Source organism: Vombatus ursinus, unplaced genomic scaffold (assembly GCF_900497805.2).
Source record: "Vombatus ursinus unplaced genomic scaffold, bare-nosed wombat genome assembly UNPS02015255.1, whole genome shotgun sequence".
Taxonomy (NCBI): domain Eukaryota; kingdom Metazoa; phylum Chordata; class Mammalia; order Diprotodontia; family Vombatidae; genus Vombatus; species Vombatus ursinus.
Genome location: NW_020955033.1, coordinates 8,420,181 through 8,444,678, shown reverse-complemented (window position 1 = coordinate 8,444,678; position 24,498 = coordinate 8,420,181). Strand labels below are relative to the sequence as shown.

The 24,498-nt window shown below is 36.1% G+C and overlaps 1 protein-coding gene across 4 annotated transcripts in view; it reads right to left on the bottom strand.

Annotated features, from left to right (window-relative positions):
- LOC114031680 (DNA-dependent protein kinase catalytic subunit-like) overlaps positions 1 to 24,498 on the bottom strand; it is a 167,918-nt gene that overhangs the window by 21,206 nt on the left and 122,214 nt on the right. For all 4 annotated transcript variants that reach the window (XM_027846827.1, XM_027846829.1, XM_027846830.1 and 1 more), the window contains 10 exons: positions 23,516 to 23,654; positions 19,139 to 19,327; positions 18,322 to 18,546; positions 17,439 to 17,547; positions 16,001 to 16,112; positions 13,743 to 13,932; positions 8,125 to 8,299; positions 6,954 to 7,144; positions 2,305 to 2,485; positions 1,459 to 1,619 (listed from right to left, as the gene is read on the bottom strand). In XM_027846827.1, the coding sequence (XP_027702628.1) occupies positions 1,459 to 1,619; positions 2,305 to 2,485; positions 6,954 to 7,144; positions 8,125 to 8,299; positions 13,743 to 13,932; positions 16,001 to 16,112; positions 17,439 to 17,547; positions 18,322 to 18,546; positions 19,139 to 19,327; positions 23,516 to 23,654 (1,672 nt within the window). The remainder of the gene's footprint in view (positions 1 to 1,458; positions 1,620 to 2,304; positions 2,486 to 6,953; positions 7,145 to 8,124; positions 8,300 to 13,742; positions 13,933 to 16,000; positions 16,113 to 17,438; positions 17,548 to 18,321; positions 18,547 to 19,138; positions 19,328 to 23,515; positions 23,655 to 24,498) is intronic.

Genomic DNA, 24,498 nt, shown 5'->3' with positions numbered 1-24,498 from the left:
TCGGCCACTGCGGATGAAAACCCTACTTTTAAACATCCATTTCCTTGGGGTCACAAGACTTTAATGGCAATATCTTATCCTATTACCAGCTTTCGTGGGAATAAAAGGAGAAACTTCACATTTTCATTTCTGTGAGATTCACAATAGATAATCTCTAAGCTACCTTATAGCATTAAAATGCAACAACCCCATGATTCTTCCGTGCCACCCATCCCTTCTGCCCACCAGTCATGTTTAACAGGAAGTGCCGGATTTCTCTAGTGTGTACTGCACAGGTTTTCAAATAATTTGTTTTATACTTATGTATACATGTACACACACATGTACACACATGTATGATTTTATTTAAATGTAAATTAAAGATTGATAAAAAATTATAAATGTTTATAATCTGTTGACTGGGAGAAAGGGAAAGGGAATAAGCATTTATATAGTACCTACTACATGCCAGGCACTGTCCTAGGCACTTCATAAATATTTTCTCATTTGAGTCTCACAATTCTGCAAAGTAAGTAATATTACGATCCCCATTTTACAGTTGAAAAAACTGAAGCAAACAGAGATTAAATTGCCCAGGTTCCCACAGGTAGCGTCTGAGGCTGGATTTGAACTCAGGTCTTCCTGATTCCAGGCCCAGCAGTCTATCCATTGTGCCGCCTAGCTGCCTACATTTAGTAACTGATTATATTTAATACTGTTGACTATTAATCATATTAGAAATATATGCCAAGCTCATCATGTTCAAGAGATAGGATGAATTAAATGAAAGTGTAAAAGACTATAATTTTTATTATGAAATCTTTCCTGATCCTACAGCTCAAAGGATGCTCTCCTATCTTGACTCTTCATAGAACACTTTGTAAATCTCCTTTGCCTCACTACCTCCCACCCCTCCATCATACCCTACCTTATATCATACTTATCTATGTACAGGTCATATCCCTCACAGTAAAATATAGACTCCTTAAGGACAGGGACAGAATCATTTATCTTTATATCTCTAGCACTCAACACAATGCCTTTGACAGAAAAGATGCTTAATAATGTTTGTTGCAATGACAATTTATTCAATCTATTTTTTTTTAAACAGTGATTCCCATGTATATAGTACAAATTATAATTTAACTACAAGGAACAACTGTCTGATCTTTGGGTAGTTCAGTTTTTATAGAAAATTCATGTCCCAGTCCCCAAAACACCCACAATTTTACTCTTTTTGGTTTGTTTTCAGACACATTGTTCCCTTAACACCCACAGGGAAAACAAGGCAAATATGGTCACTTATTTATTTTACAGTAACACGAATTAAATATTTTTATGAAACCAGAACGAAACTAAGCAAAAACAGACATTTATTAGGAAATGCTACTAAATAATCACTACCATATGAATAGATTTAAATATAAATGGGACTGTTTTCAAATAAAGTTCACTATGTTAAGAAAAGGACTTGCTGACCTCTTTTGTCATTAGGCCCAAGGTCTCTTCTGGATACCGTTCTAGAATTTGAAGCAGTCGAGGAAACTTTAGCCTGGCTTCTTTAGAGTTTAATTTTAAGGCTTTTAACATCTTGTCCACCACAAGTGCAGGATATGTTCGCAGCTCCACAGTATCAACAACTATCAAAATGACATAATCAAGAAAACATGTTACCAAAAACCTACTCTTCAACGTATTTTTATCTTTGTTCAGAGAATGACAAACACGACTGAAGACAAAACCCTCTCTCCTTGTGCCACACTTTGGTGTCCCTTCTTCTCTCATCACTTCTTTTGACCAGTAAACATCAGAAACATTTTTGGACTTTGAGGAAGAGGTTTTATCTCAAAATGAAATCTTCTCAGTTAGATTATCCATCCTGCATGAAACATTATGAAGTCCTGGGCAGGGAACATAAGGAGCATCTGCTGGTTATGGAATTTGTTCCAGGAGTGAGATGCAGACCACATGAGTCACAGCCACAAGTGAAAATATGAAAGTTTAAACCATGCAAATGGAAAGATAACAGGACAGTGGAATCTATTCAAATGCAGACATTCTGGCTGAGGATGTCATGACCACTTTGAAAACTGGTAAGCTTGACACAGAACTTTTGCCCTTATTTTCTGGTATAACCAATCAATCAACAAGCATGTGCTAAACACCTAAATGCCAAGCACAACACTCCACTTAAATATTACTTTATCTTCTATACACAGAGTAACTGTCAAAGAAAGCTATCTACTTTTTGCCTAATTTCCCACCTGATAAACATCATGTTTGGCAAGAAGACCATTTAATATATTTCTCCAGATTCTCTCTCACCTGATGCACTTTCCTCCTCTTTACGGAGATGTTTGTCACAGAAATCTACCAAGGTCATGTAAGCGTCGATGACTCCAGTTACATCAATGTGCTCCATAGTGTGAGGCTGGACCTCTTCTTCAGCTCTTCTTGCAGCTTTAAAAAGATATTCAAATGCTTTTTTGTGCAGACCTCCAATAATCTAGAATTCAACCATAACAAGAAACAATCTAGATGTGCAACTGTGAAACTTAGAAAAAAATAACTATTTTCTACTAACAATGAGAAGAGGTTCATTTATGGTGTACTCTTTGACAACAAAAGTCATGCATTAAGATGATGATTGGAGACCTGAAAAAGATTTAACAAACATCCAGCCTGAAGGACTTCTTACTGAGTGACCTATGGTCAAGTTCCAGCAAAGGAGGACAGCTCCTGTCACGTGCAAGCCTCTGTTCTTCATAGAAGACTGCTGTCCTGTTGTCCATTAAGTGTGGAGGAAAAGAGCTAAAAACAAAGACTGCTTAGCTAAAAGACATGGAAACAAAACCAAAATAAACCCACTCATATGGTAAATGAAAAACTAGATGAAACATACAAATTGTCTTTGCATCCCATTTGTAAATTCAACCCCACTGACTAGTATAGATTTAGAGTAAAATTCTAATTTGAAGTAAATTTGCACCAGTACCAATAAAATAGCTTTATCAACAAAATTTTTCACAACTAGGTTCCATTCCATAAAAGTCAACCAACATTTTTGTGCTTACTATGAACATGGTACTGTGATGGGCTCTTCAGCTACAAAGACAAAATAAAAAATGGTCTTTACCTTAAAATGGTATATGTTTTACCAGGAGGGTAAAACATGTGAACACATAAGTATATATATATATGATAATCTGAGGAAAGAAAAAGCACTAAAAAAAAAACAAAAAACCTAGGGTGTCAAGAAAGGCTTCCCATAGGAGGTAGTACATGAACTGAACCTTGGAGGAAGCTGGGGATTCTAAGATGAGGGAAAAATTCCAGGGACAGGGGCAGCCTGCACAAACACACAGAAGCAATTTTAGGGAACAGCACATCGGCTAATTTGGCTGGAATGTAGAGTGTGTGAAGGGAAGTAATATGAAATAAGCTTGGACTGGGAAAGAACTTTTACAACCATTGTCTCTGATAAGTCTAATTTATAAGAGTACAAGTCATTCCCCAATTGATAAATGGTCAAAGATTATGAACAGGCAGTTTTCAGATGAAGAAATTAAAGCTATCTATAGTCATATGAAAAAATGCTGTAAATCACTATTAATTAAAGAAATGCAAATCAAAATAACTCTGAAGTACCACATCACACCTGTCAGATTGGCTAACATGACAAAACAGGAAAAGGATAAATGTTGGAAAAGATGTAGGAAAATTGGAACATTAATGCATCCCTGGTGGAGTTGTGAACTGATCCAACCATTTTGGAGAACAATTTGGAACTATACCCAAATGTGCATACCCTTTGACCCAGCAGTAACACTTGTAGGGCTATATCCCAAAGAGATCATAAAAATGGGAAAAGGACTCGTGTGTACAAAAATATTTATAGCAGCTCTTTCTGTGGTGGCAAAGAATTGGAAATTGAGGGAATGCCCATCAACTGGGAAATGGCTGAACAAGTTGTGGTATATGAATGTAATGGAATACTACTGTGCTATAAGAAATGATGGGCAGGCAGATTTCAGAAAAACCTAGAAAGACTTGTATGGACTAATGCTGAGTGAAGTGAGCAGAAACAGGAATAATAGACATGTTGTGCGATGATTAACTTTGATAGACAGCTCTTCTCAGCAATGCAAGGATCTAAGACATCTCCAAAAGTCTCATGATGGAAAATGCTAACCACATCCTTCTTTCCCTTCTGTTTTGTTTTGTTTCTTCTTTCTTGTGGTTCCTCCTATTGGTTCCAATTCTTCTTTACAACAAGACTAACGTGAAAATATGTTTAATAGGAATGTATATGTATAGCCTGTATCAGATTAAATGCCATCTTGAGGAGGGAAGGGGAGAAAATTTAAAACTCAAAAGCTTATGGAAGTGAATGCTGAAAACTAAAAATAAATTAATTTTAAAAACTAAAAATAAAAGAGAAAGATTGAAAATGTGATAAATGTAGAAAAGCATGGAAAGACACATAAGAACTGATACAAAGTAAAGTATTACCAAGGAAACAATATATACAATGACTACAAAAATATAAATGTAAAAAAATTATAAAATAATATAAATTAATGTTGCAAATTACAATGAATAAGCTTGTCCCCAAAGAAGAAATATGAGAAGACAAATCTTCCCACTCCTTTCAAGGGTTAGAGGATCCATAGTAGGGGAATATCTCATATGTCATCAGGTATTGTTTTTTTTAATGTATTGATCAGTTTTGCTGATCTCTCACTCTCTCTCTCTTTCCTTTTAATCTTTGTTATATGGGATGACTCTCTAGATGGGAAGAAGGGATATAATACAGACAGAAATTTAGGTTATGTAATAACATATATCAATAAAAATGTACTTTTAAAAAGAAAAAAAAATAAACTTGGGTAGGGGAGGGAGGAAAAGAGAAACAGAGAAAAAGAGAGAGGGAAAGAAAGGCAGACAACAGAAACAGAGAGTCAGACAGGTGGAGAGACAGAGACCTAGGAATCCAGAGAGAAGGCTACGGCAATAGCTGAGGTGAGCAGTGAGGAAGGTCTGACTGATGGTGATATCCACACGAGTGGAGAAAAGATGATGGATATGAGATTGACTGGCAAGGTAGTCTGATTGTGGTGGCACAGACCTGTATTCTCCGCGATAGTGGAGGGTTGAGGTTCAGGGATAACTTGCATTTCTGAGCTGACACACAGTAGGGTTAAGCCAATCAGGTGTCTACACTAAGCCTGGCACCGATACAACAGGCTTGCTTAAGGTCAGGTAATATGATTCAGGTCAGAAATGGAGCAATTCAAAGCTTTTGTGCCAATCAGTAGTGGAATTGGGAATGTGAGTGGCTGCTGCACTTCTAGCTGGGATGAAATAAGGAGACATCTTAAAAAAAAAGTAGCTCCATTATGGAGGAATTATCTAAATTAGGGATTAACTTGGTTAAGACAATTTTAAAACTTTTCTTAAAAAAATTTTGATAACTATATTACAATATAATTGGCTTCCTTTGTAATCTTAAGTACTTTATTTTATGTATTTAAAAATGTTATTCTGAAAAGGTTCATAGGCTTCATAAGAATGCCAAATGGGTCCATGACACAAAAAAAGTTATCCCTGGTCTAAGGTGAGTCACCACTTAAAAGTTCAACTTTTATACCAAAAATTCCAAGTGTCTATAGAAACAATACACAGATATATGCTGATTTCCATTTATGGAACTTTAAGAGATAAGTTTCAGAACTAAAATTTTGATCCATAATTGTTATATTGGACTTCACTCAAATATAATTTCCTTAATTACAACAAAGAAGTGTCATACTTTAAACGTTCAAATTCCGGCAGAATCAGCTGCTACTGCATGACCCACAACTTGTGTTAAACAAAAGCAAAAGAAATTTTTGCTGTTCATTTTGTTAGTCTTTTTTTCATGGTGTTCCACTTCCCCCCAACACCAAAGTTATGGGTGACTAAGAAGTACATTTAGAAAACACTTGTTAGTTTGTCCTTCATTCTTGAAGAGGACCAATGACATCTGGAAGGTGATGTCCTGATTTTCAAGTGAATTGGATTTAAATGAGGCAGGGCTGTGCAAATTCACCAGCCTCACTCTCTCTCTGCCATCTGGGTCCAGTGTCAAGATATAGATCAGGACGACTGGAGCCGGCCCTGGATGCAGCAGGAGACCTTGGCCTTTTTAAGTTAAGGCCCTTCCCAGGTCTCAGGTTGACTGAGGCAACATCCATTCAGTAATTAAGGCTAGGTTAACAAATGAGGCAAAAAATGGCCTCTTTTACCTAGTCCAAAAAAAAAAAAAATCAACCTGGGAGGTGAAGACCCTCAGGGTTTCTGGACAAAATGGAAACAACTGCTGTTTACATTCACTCTGGGCCATCAGGGCCCAAACAATAACTAAGTAAGGCTTGGGCTGGGACCTACTGTTGATGGGGCCACCTCCAGTCATCCCAGATGGCTCAAGAGGAGACAGTGAGGCTGGTGACTTTGCACAGCCCTGTCTCACTTAAATCCAATTCACGTGCAAGTCATGGCATTGCCTTCTTCATGTCATGGTCCTCTTCAAGAAACAAAGGGCAAACAAAATCCTGTGAGTAGTAGTAGCTTCCCTACTGGTGACCCAACTGGCCAGTTCCAATTGGTCAACACAGCTCCTTCCTTCTTTCCTTCTCTTCCTTTTTCTTTTCTCTCTGTCCACATATGGTATCATAGCCTCACCTATGGGTGCTCTGCCCAAAATATAAATTATGATTGCTGAAACTTCACAAGATATCTTGGGGTTTATGGACTAGATTTCTTTCTTAAGGATCATGCCTTAAACCCAAATCATTCTGGCTCTCACTGACTGGCCAACAAGAGAAAACACTTAGTGACATTGACCTATACCATTCTATTATAGCAAGCAACTTAAATTCATGTATGTATATAGTATTAAAACATTAAACATTCAATTTCCCACCATTATTTACCTTCTCTGCATCCTCAGAACTGGCTCCAGAAAGCTCTAAAACTTTTTTAGCTTTACTTTCTTCAATTTGGGCAAGACAAGCTGGCTCACTACTGAGTGAGCTAGCCATGATGTTGTAAGTGATACCCAGGAGAATGTTTTCATTACGGAAAGTCAGATTATTCTTGCTCTGGTGGCTTGATATGTTCTCATCTGGTGGATCACACACCAAAAAAAAAAGAAAGAAAAATTTTTTTAAGCAAATGAACCCCATAAATTTTAAATAATTCTGTAAGATGCAAAAATTGTTTTAAAGAACTATTCAAAATAAGATTGGTTTAAAAAATGAGATAATATTAAATAAGGCTGCCTTCCAGAAAAGGGTAAGGACTGTTTTCATAGTGATTGATAAATTACTTCTCAGGGAGGTGAAATTTTTCCATCAGCAATAACTGTATCAAAATCCAGAGAAACAAATCCCTTAAATTTAAAAATTACCCTATAATAAAAAATAATACAATTTTCATTTCATCAGCTCAAACTAGTTATTAAGCGATAAATTATATTTGTTGTAAAGATTCCTTAAAAGTAACATAAAATCACAGATGAAAATATTACCAAATTAATTGAGTTGGGGCACATGTGGAAGCAGACATAGAAGTAATAATTATGAGTATTCTACAAGATTGGACATAAATAGTTGTAAAGCAGGCAGTCATGGCAAAAGCAATTTTTTCCGTTCTCTGTTCCATAGGCCATATTATTAAATATTCTAAAGCTAAAAGGAGAAGTTAATTCCCCAAAGGGGAATTTGGTTTTAAAATAATACTTTCTTCTGAGAAGTTTAAAGTGCTCAGTAGTAATATCAAAGTGAGACCCACAACATTTTTAGGAAGAAGGAAAAAATTCTATGACTCTCATTTCATAAAGAGATTCATGTTCTAAAAGTCATCCTGAACCTGCTCCCTTTGCTCCAAATTTTCTTCTCTTTTCTCCAGAAAAGTCAATTTTCACCTGGTTTTAGAGAATGTCTAAAAACTAAGTTCTTAATTGTCAAACATCATATGAAAGAAAAAAGTTTCTGATAAAAAATGTAATGTGAAGGAATAACTATATTCCATAGAGGTGTAAAAAAAACAAACAAACCCCAAAACAAAACAAAAGATAGGTCTTGTGCAGCAGAATATAAATACCCAGTAACGAGACTGTTTTCAGAACTGTAAGAATCTGCTCAGAACTACTCTGTGTCTGACTGCGGCTGTGGCTGAATCGACAGTAGCTGTGAATCCATTTCACCAACCAGTCTTCTCTTGTTTTAGATTCTCTATGCAGTTCCTTTAATAATTTCATGGCAACTGAAAAGTTGTTCTGTAAAAAAACAAAAAGCATTATAATTCATTGTATAAACAATGCAATTTGATGACTATACAACAAATTACTATGTGAAAAGAATTGTGAAAGGCTGAAGGAATTAATTAAAAATGCTATAATTTCCTCACAGAACCTGCAATCTAGTAGCGGAAGAGTACGTATTCCAATAATTGGACAGCTATGTCTCCGCACAAACGATGGATCCCATGAAATTATACCAAGTCTTAGAATTTAAACTATTTAAAGTTTTAACTATGTAAAAAATGGTAATGGGTTCCATTCCATTGGAAATATGTGGTATGAAATCAGTATGACAGGACTCATTATTCACAACAATCAGGACCTAGCAGTATTACACATTAGAAGAAGTCAGAGGGGTCTGTGAGATTTAAGGAAGGGATCAGAGCAGGTACCACAGAAAAGGCAATATATGAGTGGGCCTTGAAGGAAAAAAAGGATGTCAACAGGTAGAGATAAGGCCATGGAGATGGAGCCAGTGCCATACTGGGGCATGTCTACTGGCAGAGATGAGAGAAAGAACAGGATCAGACAGGAAAACAGCAAGAGGTCAGGTGTGCGTGACATGTAGAGAAAGCCAGTACCATGAAAGAAGGTTGATGTTAGAATGTGAAATTCAGTTATCAGGGAACTTAGGACCGAGTAATCTTTTTGTAAATTTGTCAATAAAGGAAAGAAGATAAATAGGATAATACCTTGAAGTCTAGAAAGGTGGTTTTTAAATTTTTATTTTTATTTTTTTAGAATAAGAGAGATCAGGGGCAGCTAGGTAGGTGCAGTAGACAGAGGACCAGCCCTGGATTCAGGAGGACCTGAGTTCAAATCTGGCCTCAGACACATAACACTTACTAGCTGTGTGACTCTGGGCAAGTCACTTAATTCCATTGCCTAGCCGAAAAAAAAAAAATAGAAAGAGAGAGACCAGACTGTACAGGCAGACAGGAAGGAAGTGGTAGAGAAGAAATAATAAATATGAGAGAAAAGGGATTTTTGATTCAGCAGTGTCCAGGAGGCGGTGATGGGAGCAGATGGAATCAAGGGCAAAGATAATGAGGGCTACTTAATCCTCTGAGAATGGAGGGAATGGTGAAAGGATGGGCAAAGAAACAGGGCAAGTTGTGAGGTTTGGAAGACGGAAACTAAGGTAGTTTGGATGAATGGCCTCAAGATTTTCAGAAGAGATATGACTATTTATAGTAAGAGAGACAGATGAGGACAGAGTTTGGAGACTGAAGAAACTGAAGGTGTGGAAAGCAACTGTGGGATGTGATAATCAGGATGTTAGTCAACAGCCAGTCCAAAGAACTTATTATTAAGCACCTGTTCTGTTCAGCCAGGCACCATGAGAAGTATTATAAAGAAAGGTAAACAAACAATCCCTGCTCCTGAGGAGCTCAGACTCTAAGGAGGGAGACAATATACAACCGGCATATATACAGTATAAACAGGAGATAATCAACAAAGGGAAAAGATCTAGAATTAAGTAGGATCAGGAAACACTTCTTGTAAAAGATAAGAGGATTTTAACTGGGACCTGAAGGAAAATAGAGATGAGGAAGGAAAGAATCCCATGCATGGGGGAAAGCCAGTGAAAATACATGGAGTCAGGAGATGGAATGTCTTGTGTGAGGAACAGAAAGGAGGCCATGGAGGCAAGTACCACTAGACTGAAGAGAACATGGGGGATAGTAAGGTGTAAGAAGACTGGAAATGTAGCAGGGGGACCAGGTTATGAAGGACTTCGAATTCCCAAAAGAAGATTTTATATTTGATGCTGGTAATAGGAAGCCACTGAAGTTTACTAAATAAGGGGATGATAAGGTCAAACCTGTGCTTAAGGAAAATAAATTAACAGACTGAAGTAGGGCGACTTGAGGTAGGGACACCAGTCAGCAGGTTACTGCAATGGCCCAGGGACTGAATATGAGGGACTGAACCAGGGTGATGCCATGTCAGAGAGAATGGGTTGTGTATGAGAGATGTTATAAAGGGACAATCAACAAGACTTGGCAACTGATTGGATGGGGGGAAGGGGTGAGAGTGAGGAGGTGAGGATGACACTTAGGTTGTGAGACTGAGTGACTGAGGAAAATGGTGGTGCCCTCGACAGTAACAGAAAGTTCAAAAGACGGGAGGTTTTAGGGGAAAAGACAATGAGTTCAGTTCGGGACATACTCAGCTATCTCAGGACATCCAGTTTGAAATGTCTAATAGGCAGTTGGAAATGCAAGTCTGGAGGTCAGGAGAGAGGCTGGAATTAAATAGACCTGAATACCATTTGCATAAAGATGAGAATTGAACTCACGGGAGCTAATGAAACCATGAAGCAAAATAATACAGAGGGAGATGAGGGCCCAGACAGAGTCCTGGGAAACACGACAGGTAGTGGGCACAACCTAGATGATGACCCTACAAAGGAAACTGGAAAGGAGTGGTCAGAATGGAACAAGAACCAGGAGGAGGAGTATCACAGAAACCTAGAAAGAAGAATATCAAGCAGAAGAAAATGACTGTCAAGAAAGATGAGGATTGAGAAAATGTTATTAGATCTGGCAATTAAGACATTATTGGTAACGTGGGAAACAGTTTTGAATGATGAGGTGAGAAGCCATCATTCTGCAGGGAGTTAAGAAAGGAAGCAGAGACACTGATTACAGATGACCTCAAAGAGTTTAGCCATGAAAGGGAGAAGAGCCATAGGACAATAGCTCTCATGGATGGACAGATTAAGGGAAGGTTTTTTGAGGATGGGGGAGACATGGGTGTGTTTTCAGACAGTACGGAAGCAGCCAGTAGACAGGGAGAAACTGGGGAGTACTGAGAGAAGAATGACAGAGGAGGCAATCTTCTGGAGGAAATGGGATGGAATAGGAACATTTGTGCAGGGAAAGGGGTGAGGCAAGTAGGAGATAAGTGGTGGAAGACATCTGAGTGATATGAAATGAGGAGGAAGGGGTAAGACTGAAATAAATGTGAAAATGGATGTAAGTGAATAAAAGGACTGCTATTCAGTAGTAAAGTCCCACTTTGGTTTAGATAGTACTTCATTTGTAGTAGAATTAGTCATCATTTTTTTTTTTAACTTTCTCCAGGAGCACTTGGAAACTCAGACAGAGAGAGAAAAAGAACAGCAAAAGTGGATGTGACTTTACCTTTTTGGAGAGTTCAGCATTATGATTCCAATGGCATGGGGAATGCCCCATCTGAATGATGCAGAATGGCAATCTCTTCAATTTAGTCTTAGAAGACTGCTTAGGCACCTCAAAGGTTAAATAGCTTGCCTACCCTTACACAGCCAATATGTGTCAGAGCTGCTACTTGAATCCAGGTTTTCCTGGCTCTAAAGTCAGCTCATAACCACTATATCACACTGCCTCAATCCTGGGATGTAACTTTCTGGTCAAGAAAGTGAAATTACAGTATCACTGTAAGGTAGGTAGTATATTATTACCTCCATTTTATACACAAGGGAACTAAGGCTTAGAAAGGTTCACTTGTTTTACCTATAATCACAGTCTAATAAGTATCAGAGTTAGTACAAGAATTCAGGTTTGACTCAGAGCTTGGTGCACTTTCTACTACAAAAAAACCTGAACTTACAAAGGAGATAAAGCAGAAGGTAATTATTCAAATTACCTTATTGATTCACTATAGGTAGGACTCACCAAAGATTTCCTTTAAAAAGCCACCTTAGTATAGTTTCCTTATTGGTAAAATGAAGGTGCTGGATTATGTGATTTCTGAAGTGCATTTCCAGCTCTAAATTCTATGACCCTATGAACCTTTACCAATATTTGCTAATACTTATTATAATAAAGTAACAATTCCTAACTGCAAGAGAATATTTTCTGAACTTTTAGGTACTGAGGTGAATTTTTCCCCTTTGGAGATGGGACACCATTTTAATTTTTATGAGTTCCTCCATCTCCTACTTTCTCCCTTTTGGACAAAGGAAGCTTGTCAACTATTGATTAAGTATGTATGTTAGGAAAATCAAAAGCCCAACAGTCAGCAGGCTTTATAAGTGGCAAAGAGTGAAGCTGGGTTTGAAGAATGGGCAAGAGAGTTAACTAAGACAATGTTACCTTTAAGAAAGGTGGTTTTAGTGGGAAAGATATAATTCTCAGGTAGATTAGATGGGAATGGTACATTGGGGAATAAGCTTAAAGAACAGCTTAGAAAGTTCCCCAGAGAAAAGAATTAGGAGCAAACGGTTCAAGTTGCAAAGAGTTGGACTTTAGCTTGGCATAAGGAAAAACTTCCTTATGATCAGTTACTCAAAAGTGTAATGTGTTAATTATCAACCATAATTCCAGAGTACTACAATGAAACATGCTACCCACTGCCTGACAAAGAGGTGAAGGATTCATGGCGCAGAATGAAACATATTTTTTGGACATCATTGATGTGGGAATTTTTACTTAAGTATGCATATTTGTTATAAGGGTCTTGTTTTTCTCTTTTCATGAGGGAAAATGTGGAGATGAATTTTGGTTAATTAAAAAAAAACAAATTTAAAAAGTGTAATGTGTTGCTTCTGGGAAGTAGTGAGTTCATCCTAATTAGATAATTCTTTGAGCTAATTAATGGATGATTTTATTTCAATACGTTAGAGATGGGATTTTTATCCAGGGATGGATTGGATTAGATTGGCTCTTAGGTCTCATCCAACTCTTGAGATTCTGTGAATTCTAGGTACCACCCAGCCTCTAAAGGGGGCTTCCCCTTTCTTCATTTTCTGGACTTGAGCTTTGCTCTGACTTAACGATGTAAGGAGATCCTGATAAGAAACTTCCTTCTACCAATGCAGAATACAATCTTCTCTACATTTTATAGGATATGTTGTCTGGGGATAGTAAAAGACTTGCTCAGGGTCCTAAAGCCTGAATGCGTCAGGAGCAGGACTTGAAGCCTCTCCTCCTGCCACCAAGATGAGTGTTCTATCCACTGCTTCACTAATTCTTTTCTATGACCTTTCAATTACCCAGAAAACTATTCTTAATATTTCTGCATACTACTCAATCGCCGTGGGAATAAACTCTAAAAGACACACTCTGTAGACTGCAGCAAAAAACAGCAAGGGCAAAAAGTAAAAAGAGGAGTTTCAAGACAAGAGAAAAAGGAGGGAAAACATAATTAGGGACTGGATTTGAGAAGCTTTCAACCCAAGGAAGCAAAAGCAGGTTTAGAGACCAAGAAAAGTAGAGGACTTGGTACCTTATGTTGTTTTTAGAGATCAGTAAATTTTAGAATACAGTAAAAAAGAAAGCTCCATGGAACATTATCCTGTGTTTAAAAAAAAAAAACAACCCCCCCCCCCACCTTAAAAACAAAAAATCTAACGCCCCCTACATTTTAAAAACAAATGTGACCGGTTTCTGTAATTCCATAATGTTGTCAAGAAACCAAAGAAGGCAAGCACCTGCTTTCTGGCACTCTCTATCATCTTCATTTTCATGGAAAACTTGCAGCTTCTAATCATGGCGTAAATGTCTTCTTCCTGCTTCTCCACTGCCATCTCGTCACTGAAAATTCCATCTCCATCAACTTCCATACTATCATCAAGCTGGAGACAACTAAGCTTCTCCTGAATTTTGTTAAGGAAGAAACATCTACACAAGGAAAAGGAAAAAAATAACAGATCCATGAAAGGAACCAAACTCACCAGTTTTTCCTAATCTAACACAATCATGTAGGTACTAAGTAATCACAGCCTCAGAGTTCCCATCAGTAAGACTGTTATTTTAAAAATTTCAACCAATAGTGTTACAAACTTGGCTTTCAAAAGTCCAAATCTTTAAAAATCACTGTTTCACTACAGTCTCTCGTAGATAAAGGATTTAGTAAAAACAGACAATTCTCACTCCACAAAAGTAGACCATTGTGCAGACCTTTACATAAAGTGATTTTCATATCCTGCGAATTTGCCCATGGATGTGGGAAAGGGCAGGAAAGGTGCAACATGCCCATGGAAGGAGGGAACTAGCAAATGGTTCAAGGACGTATGGAAGCTGAGGACAGAAAAGTGAGAGCAGGAAGAACACATGGGGGGCTGAGACGAGCCATGTAGGGGCCTGGCTGGAACTGAGAGCAACACATTGAGGGGTGAGGGGATTGCACCAGACATAGACACAGACATAAAGAATAGGTGATATGCAGGGGCTAGGGACAGACATGTGTGTACCAGAGCACAGGCGGACAGAAAACGCACACAGGGGCCAGATACACAGGTATATGGGCAGAGATGGGCAAAGGGCTCCTCTCTCCCCGTCCCCAACCCAGCGTGGCATTGGCCTCTCTCAGTGTGTTCTTCTGTTCTGACCCGGAGGGTTTTTTTCTGGTGTGGGGGGTTGAAGGCCAAGTAGCACCAAGCCGAGGGGCAGGAGCAAAGAGAGAGATAGAGAAAGATAACACGGTACTGCCAAGTGTGGGTGCTTTTTTGGGAAAAATGAATTAAAATTCTTTATATAAAGGTGAGTTGCTGATGCAAATATATGTAAAGTGAGAACTATCTGTATACCACCTGCTGCCTCCATTCCCACAGGATAATGAGTATGAACTCACAATTTTATATTTTAATGAATCTGTTAGTCCTTGTGTTAGGTCAAAAAGTATTCCCCCAGTCCTCATTTTTAGCCTATAACAACAGAATATCAAGATTCTAGCAAAGTGTAAAATGCTTGTTCCCTTTAAGCAAGAACATTAAACTGTTTTAAGCTTAACAGCTTAACACATTCAACTCTTAAAAAAGAAAGAATTTTCAGCCTGTGACCACTTGCTAAAAGCAAAATGATTAATATGATACACCCATGACATAACTTGTGCATTTATCATGATTAAGATGCCAGAGGATTTTTGTAGATGTTACTAAGGCATTTCTTTGATTCCAGTGTAGAGTCCTATTTTAATTACAGAACTCAAATGAATGAATTGAAGAATTAAAATGCATGATTAAAGAACCGGATAGCTGAACACTTGAAGTTAGCAGGAATACAAAGAAAAAGACCCAAACACAGAAGAGGTGAGATCTTCTCTGTGGGCCCATTTGGTGTTTGTCTTTTCTCTTAATTGGAACTGGTTGTTCTCATGGAGTATGAAGGCATACCATTTTGTCTACATTCAGTGTTTACTGGTTATATAATTGTAATCACAATAACTGAATGGGAAGGCATCATATAATAACTGGTAGAGGTGCCCTTGGTTCAGTTCTGTTACCTAGAATGTAGTACGGAGAGGCAGAGGGAGGTGGAGGCTAACAAGGAAGGAGGTGTGCTGCTGCTGCTGCTGCAAATATTTCTCCTCTTATGTGTTCTACTCACTGACGCTGCCACTGCCAGAAACAGCTTCACTTTCAAAACCCTGTGTATAGCCAGGATCCAGGTGCAAGGGATTCAGCAGAAGCTTCAACATTGTGGTGAAGCACTTGCTTTCCTTACTTAGGCTTCTGAGGGGAGGGAGGGAGAAGGGGAGAAAAGAGGGTGCAGGTTGGCACATTAGGGAGCCAAAATGTATAGCTAAAAAATGAAAAATTCTCTTAGAAGAAAAAATACATAAGATCTGCACAATAAGGGATACCTATATTTTAATCAAACCTCAGATTTCTGTACAGTGTTTAAAAAAAAGCAATTTGGAGAGTTTAGAAAATAATCTTTAGTTAATTCTTTGCCTATCTCATCTTACCGATTCGTAATGATGTCATCCCAGATGTTCATTGGGTCCATTTTAGCATCTGGATATCTGTTTGTCCAGATTCGTAAAAGTCTCTTAAGGGGCGCTTGAGATGATAAATTACCTAAAAATAATTTTAAAGGATGACTACACCCATAACCAATGCCAAGCATCAATCAACAAAGTGGTGGTCAACACCAATAAAAAAAAAAATAAACCTAGCTTAAATTTCTTGGTTTGAATAGGAAAAAACATTTTTTCTTGAACAAAAGAATATTCAAAGTTAACATACGGTTCGTTTTTGACTTTTTAAAAATTCAACTGTTTGAAGAAAGAGGTATAGTCAAAACAATGATACAGTGTCAATATTTTCTCTAGAAAAGTTGGAATGGAAATAAATGTATAATGGGATGTGAAGTACATGTGTTGAATGATTTTCTACTCTATAGTAACAATTCTCCTTAAGCCTAAACTATACATAACTAATATTCAAAGCTCCAGTTGCTGCTTTTACTTGTCAAATCAATGGAATAAATCTTAAAAGTATCTACTAATATACTCCTAGGAAAGAAAAGAAATATGAAAGTAAATGAGGCTAGTACCTTTGTTAAGAAGTTAACAATCTAGTAAGAAATTTATTTACACAAATAATTAAAATACCAAATATATATGAGAAGAAGAAAGTACTTTGAGAAACTGGAGAAGGATGAGATGATTGTTGGATAGATGGATCAGGAAAGACAATATTTAAGCTGGTTTCTAAAGGATAAGTAGGATTTCAACAGGTGGAGAGTGAGATGAGGGGGAGAATACAGGGAAATGAAAAAGAAAGGGGATTCCAAATATAGAGAAGGGGCAAAAGCATGGGAAAAATATGTTCACAAAATAGCAACTAGTTTAACCTTAAGTCCAGTTTCACAGAATATATGAAGGGAAGTAGTATAAAATAAAGGAAAGGTAGATTAAAGCTAGATTATAGGAGACTAAAGTGCTACACTGAGGAACATGTATTTTGGTAGGAAATGGGCAGGCATTGAAAGTATTTGAGAACATGTACAGTAGTATAATCAGATTTGTGCATTAAGTTTCATCTGCAGGTCTGTGCAGGACACAAAGAAAGGAACAGACACTCAGAAGCAGAGAAACTGGTTAAATGTCTACTGAGTAATTTTCAAAAAGATTTTTACAGTTTTGTACAAATAATAAAAGTTAGATACAAGAACAGGATGCTGCATCATCAAACTGAAAATTATTTTATTTTTAAAATCTTAAAATTTTGATTCACTACTTCAAAATTTTATATTTATCAAAAGTACAATAAAACTACTGTTATAAAGTGAAAAATATTTCACAGATTCACTATGAACATAACAAATATATTTTCTACTAGCAAAATGTCAAATTCCCCAAAATATAATTATACAGAAAAGGACAATAAGAAAAATATTACCTTGTTTACTCATAAAGCTGATAAAATCTTGAATTTCTATTAAAGCTTGCACAGACTGTAGTTTGGTTAGTCTACTTTGGTGTAAAAGAGCATCAATACTGGAATAATTCTAGGGAGAAAAGTATTTACATAACACAAATCACAGTATTAAAAAATTCAACATGTTCCCTTAAAATATGAAAATTCATGACTTGCCTATAGCTAAATATACAGAATATGGGGATGTTAAAAAAAAACTTTCATAAATCTAATTAATCATTGTCTTTAAAACTTTAAAATAATCTATATTGAATAACTTTATATCGATGCTGTATATGCTAATTACATACTTCTTGTCTCCCCCACTGAACACAGGCTCATGTTGCATTCTTGGTGCCTGGCAAATAATAAGCAATTACTGAAGACTTGATTGATTTTCATGGATCTAATTTTAAGAGACCCAAACCACAAATAAATCAGCTGTTAACTTAGTAGTACCTAGTTCAATGAAATAATTAATAGCTACCTCCACACAGGGCCCCAAGACCCTTAAGTGAAGAAAGAAAAGGCAAATAAAATTGGGCAGATAAGGAAAATATTCAAAAGAAAGGAGGAATGGAAACAGGATAAGCTCTTCTCTTATTTCACAGAGAACTGTGCTCCACACAGTTTCCCTGAAAGCAGATCTTAGCAAGCAAGTAGATGTTTTAAAGGCTTCTGAAGAAGTCAGGAATATAGGAACTAATAGAATTTAAGTATAAAGGGAAAAGAACAGAAAGAAGAAAGAAACAAGTGAAAAGGGAGGAAAACAAAAGGAAGAAATTGATGTTAAATGAATAAGGATGAATTGTTATTAATAATTACTAGTATTTTAAAACAGAACATTAAAATATATTTGCATTACCTGCATAAAAACCTGAATGCTATTTTCAATATAATATTTTGCTCTGTCAAAATCATCCTGCAAAATGTAAAGAAGACTCAATTCCTGGCTATAGTGAACTTCTATGAGTGTCTTCTGGGATTCTTTCTTCATAGCTTCATCAATGAATGTTAAGAGTGACTGGTCACTGGCACCCTGAAGCAGTAACTTTAACTTACTGCGAATCATGTATGGTAGATAAGTTTCCTAAAGAAAAGAAAAATCTTGCTGAAATTAATAACATATTTATGTGTGTGTATAAAATCAGTATTTAGTTCCTGAAAGTATCTCACGTAAAGATTTAAAGATTAAATGACTTTATTTAATGATTGAAACATGTTTAGAAAGTGGCAAAACTTTAAAGGTCCTGCTTATTTCATTATGAATGAACAATAATTGCCACAACCATGCAGAAACATGTTCCCCTACCAGCTTAGAATTTGGATGTCCCATGCAAACTAACATTTACAAAGAGAAACAAAAATGACAGCTAAAAAGAACCCTGAGGAAGATAACTGAAATAGCTGAACCTGAATATTTCATGCATGCACTCTAATTTTAAAATTAATTTCACCTATGTAGAAAGGACTAACTAGAAGGGATAAAGAGTTAGGTTGGTTCAATACACTAAAGAAGGCTATTCTCTATATTCCCAAATAAAAAACTTTACGACTTTTGTCACAGAATGTAAGTAATTATGTAGAAATAAATGATTTAAACATTTAATAATGGATCCAGAATCTTCAAATTGAAGTATTAACCATATTTCAATTGTCTTTTAAAAGGAAGCTTTGCAAACCTGATAAAATGGCTCACTCCATATTTTGCTAAGGTCTGGAGGATTTTTACTATCAATGCTGATGGTTGAACAATACTCCAACGACTTCCATTCAGTGAGGTGATTATAACATTCAAGAGATGCAAGTTCCCAAAAATCCTTTTCAGCTTCTGTAGGTTCTCCCTCTAACCACTCTTGTGTATTTAAGGCCTAGGAAAAGAAAGTTGCCAAGATAATTACAAAAAAATTTAAGGATAGGTATAAAAAAAGAGATTGGAGATGATGAGATCATTGATTTTCTCATGCCTAAAGAAAATGGAACAACAAACTGGAAGATGGTGATTTTGAGTGAAAAACAACAAACCAAAAACCAAAAACCAAAAAAAGAGAAAAAAGAAAAAGGGCCTCTTGCTACAAATGTGCTGAAGGACTACTGACAAGTAACTTAGCCTTTTTTTGGAGGAGTTACCGATGCTGTCAAATATTAGGAAATTTTAAGAGTTTAACAACCTACTCAAATATTTAACACGTTTGTAAGAATAAACCTTGGAAAAAAATCAGAAATATGACACTTAAAAAGAAAGGGGCAGTCAGAAACAAAAATGCTTTGGTTTCAGCTTCCTCATTTTGAAAAAGAGTAGCTGGATAAGGTAATTTCAAAAGACCTTTCAGTTCTAAAGTTATACTACAAATACTACATTCTACATATAGAAAAGGAAAAACTTCCCCAATATGATGGGAAAAGCTTAGAAAAGAATGGCAAAAAAGATTTTTGTTCACAGTCACTGCTAGCAACGTTTTGCTGTAATTTAAAACTCAAATATAATTAGCAGATATTCTAAAGTAATACTGTCACTGGACTTAATCCAATTTTTGCTAGACTGCTACATGCAGTTCTTCTATTCACAACTATAAAAGCATACGATGGCAAAGAATATGGGTTCAGAGAAGAGGCCAACATAGAATGTTAACTCCTTAAAAGCAGGAATGTTATTTGCCCTTGGTATGCCAAACCCTCAGGACAGTGGCCTGGCATACAGTAGTTGCTTAAAAAATGCTTGCTAACTGGAGCTGTGGAAAGAGCTTTGGACTAGGATATTGGGATCGGAATTCTAGACGCTAAGATCCACGAAGATCTGGCTCGTTCCAGCATACCATGATTTTTATGTTGAAAGAAATAATAAAAGAACTCAAACTAGAAAGGAAGCTATATTAACATTCTTTGATTACAGAAATACATGTTCTGCAGAGGATAATGGCCAATTGTTGGCCACAACCATTTTGTACTAGAGGCCACAGAATTAAATTGTAAATTGAAGTGTGAAAAATGTTGATATTTTGATGGATCTGTAATCTCATATATGTGGGTTTCTTTTAACAATGAATTACTTTTTGTTTATTGTTTGATGGGATAGTGGAAGGGAGAGATAATAAATTCATATAAATAAATAGAAGAATTTTTAAAAGACTAACTGTTCCTATTTTGTGTTCCTTACTAATCTGAACATTTTTGAGGCAAAACTTCAAGGTTTTAAAAAATTTTCCTTCTTTTGTTAATAAAAAAAATATTCTGATGCCTTTTGTTTTTACGTCACTTGTCTCTCCAAATATATCTGTCTGCCAGAGAGCTACCCTATGTTACAAAAAATAAGGGAAAAAAACCATAACTAACCAACTTATCAGATGAATCTGGCAGTATATGCAATATTCCACACTGATTCTCCCACCTCTGTAGTGAAGGGAGGGAGGTATATTTTCTTAACTCTTCTCCAGTAAAACATACCATGCTCAGTTTTGTGGTTTTTTTTTTTCCCCATTTATGTTGTTTCCTGGTTCTACTCACTCTGTATCAGTTCATGAGTCTTCCTGTACTTCTCTTAATTCTTCTTATTTGTCATTTCTTATAGAACATCAATATTCTGTTACATTCATCTACCATAATTTGTTTAGCCACCCCATGACGGACACTTATCTTGTTTCCAGTTCTTGGCTACCACAAAAAGTGCCATTATCATTTTTGGTGTACATGATTTCTTCCCGCTTTTAATCTCCTTGGGGTCTATGACTAGGAGTGAGATATCAGGTCAAAGAGAACAGATATTTCTGTCATTTTTTTTTTTTTTTAGCAATTTCCAATTGCTTTTCAGAAGAGTTGAACCAATTCACAGCCCCAACAAATGTGTTACTGTACTTATCTTCCTACAAACCCTAATTCTACCTTTTGTCATCTTTGTCAATTCATTCAATGCAAGGTAAAATCACATCGTTTATGATAATTTGCATTTATCAAATTCTTAGTGATCTACAGAAATCTTTCATATAGTTAATAGTTTGTAATTCTTCATCTGAAAACTGTTGATATCCCTTGACCACTAATCCCTTGGTCTCAGATATTTGTGTTGATTCCCTAGATATCTCAGACAGTCAATAAACATTTGTTAAGAAGCTACTATGTACCAGGCACTGTTCTAGGATGTCTGATTCATGGAATCTGACAATCTAGAGCAAGACCTCAAAGGCCATCTACTCTAATTATTAATTTTATAGAAGGGGAATCTGAAGCCTACAATGATTATTTGACTTAACCAATGTCACACAAAAAGGATCACACAAATAGGATTTGAACCCAAGTCCTTGAGTCAGCCAAGACTTCAATATTTTTGCTTATTCTAGATGTATTCTTCGTGGAAAAGTTTTTCAATTTCGTATAACCAAAACTAACTATTTTCCATGTTCGCTTCTATTCCTGGTTTAGTTCAATATTCTCCCCTAGTTGCGAATAGTACTTGATCTCATTCACTACAAACTTTTTTTTTTAATGATGTAATCGTTTATACTTAGGCTGTGTATCCATATTAAGCTTACTGTAGCCTAAGGTACAAGATGTTGGACCAATCCTATTTTCTGGCAATTTCCTCATTTCCTCAGGTCTTATCAAACAGGGATTGCTTTCCTTAAGTACTTTATGTTCTCAGGTTTACTGAAGAAGTTATTGAGCTTGACTCTTTTTATTATTTTTCATTTTTTGTTTCCCTACCAATCAACATTTGTTTTTGTTTAATTTTTAGCTAGCACCAATAATTACTGCTTTATAAAAGAATTTGAGGTCTTAAAGTACCATTCCTTCTTCACTGCTGCTTCTTTGTGCCTTTAAAAAATTGTCAATAATTACCATGAAATTATATAATTTTCTCCTTGAAATTTACACTAGATTATAATTATGTAAGTTCTATGGTAGTTATATGTTCAAATCAAAGAATCTTAGGGCCAGAAGTGACTTTGAAGGTTCTAGCCCTCTGTCCTGCCCTGTTTTCTCTCATTGCCTATTGGAACGACATATTCAAACCATCCTAAACAAAACGAAAATTTCTCATTTCTTCAAAGGCCTCCAGAAGAAATTCCATAGCCTTTCTTAGAAAGCTATTGTAATGTTTCACAGCTGTCACTGTCAAGGAATTATTTTCTTATGTTGAATCTAAATTATTCATTTAGTCTTTTTCAGATGCTTAATCATAGTATAAAAATAACTAGGTTCTTGAAGTTGATGTTTTTGGAACACAAGCCCTAGAAGGTTCCAGCATGCTGTAAAGGTTCTGAGCACCATTCCAGCCACAAAGACTGTCTGCTTTTCAAGAACTAACCTAGCTAAGATTGGAGAGGCTCACTAGGTAATGCTGATCACTAGGGTGATACATTCTTTGGCCCTGACATTCCATGAAATGAAGTATAAAATGGCCCTTGGTCTCCTGTGGTCTTTTTTCTACTTCAGCTGTAATAGTAGCAGAATGCCAGAAAAGGAGGAGATGAGACAGACAGTGCTAAGAATCCCACAGTTTTTAACTTGTCTACAAAAATTAACCTAGCTGCTGCTGTTAGAGCTGTGTTAATTTTCATTTCTATTACTATTAATAATCTGAAGCATGTTTTCATATGGTTACTTATTGTATGAATTACAGACTAGTCGATTCTCTAACTGGTGGAGAGGAAGGACTAGAACCTTCAAAGTCACTTCCAGCCCTAAGATTCTTTGATTTGAACATATAACTACCATAGAACTGACCTAATTATAATCTAGTCTAAATTTCAAAGAAAAAATTATATAATTTCATGGTAATTATTGACAATTTTTTAAGGGCACAAAGAAGTTTTTGTGATTTGGCCTCTAATCACTGATTAAAAGACTTATTTAAGGAATAAGTGATGCCACGGCAATAAATGTGAATTTGGTAATTCCAAACCCAATTTCTACTATTAAATTACAGATTAAATCCAAGAAGAAAACTTGAAACAAAGGGATTTGAGAGCTCTAAAATCTCAAACTAATGATCGTAGTTTTTCCTCTTTGGAAAAACACAAATGAATATGTGGAAAAAGGTATTTGCAATTGATTCATTTTACCTCATTATACTGTTTAGCAGCTTCAGAATAGTCATTTTTGGCTTCTGCTAATAATGCATTCTGCGTTAGTTGTTTTGTTTTAATTTCACCACTGAAGATGCCACGAAGAACATCATACTCTCCTATAGACCTATATAACCTTAAAAAGACAAAAGCAAGAAAAGCACTTGAATATGTGTTTTAGAAACAAATATTATGACACTAAAAATCTATTAAATCATTCAATAACTGATTAGCTTAAAATAAAGTTACTGCTCAGTTTAATTAAGAAAAGTTAAAATTTACTCAGTATGCTAACAATTATTACAATTCTGACATTACCATTAGTTTTTATTATGTTAGAATAACTTCATCCTTCTGTGTGCCTAATACACAATTAAATTATTCTGAAAATATATTATTTCCAAATATACTTGGAATATATTTCCAAAATATATTACTCCCAATGTGTAGGTAAGATGATCTTAGTAAGGAGATATCATATATGTACAGATCTTTCACATGTATACATTTGTCAGCTTTTCATACTAAGGTTTAGAAAACCAACTACACAAGTACAGAATGGGGTGAAATATTACTAGATAGTAGATCATTTATGGAGGTTTTTTGGTCTCTATACCCAGTAAACAGCATGACATGGCTTATGGGGGAAAAAAAGCTAACACAACGTCAAGTGGCATCAAGTACAACGTCAAGAAAGAGAAAGGTAATAATTGAAGAAAGCAATTAGAAATGCTTAACCTAAAAATGAAGGATCTGGGGGAGGCATGATGGCAATTTTAATACACATTAAGAGTAATCATTGGAAGAAGAATTGTGTTTATTTTGCTTGGCTCCAAAGGACCAACGAAAACCCAATGGCCACACTCAAAAGTCAGTGACGTCTCTGCCACTGGAAGCACTGGAACAGAAGTTAATCATTAGGGGATGCTGCAGAGGGATTACTCTATCAGGGAGTGACTTGGATCAGATGGCCTCTATGG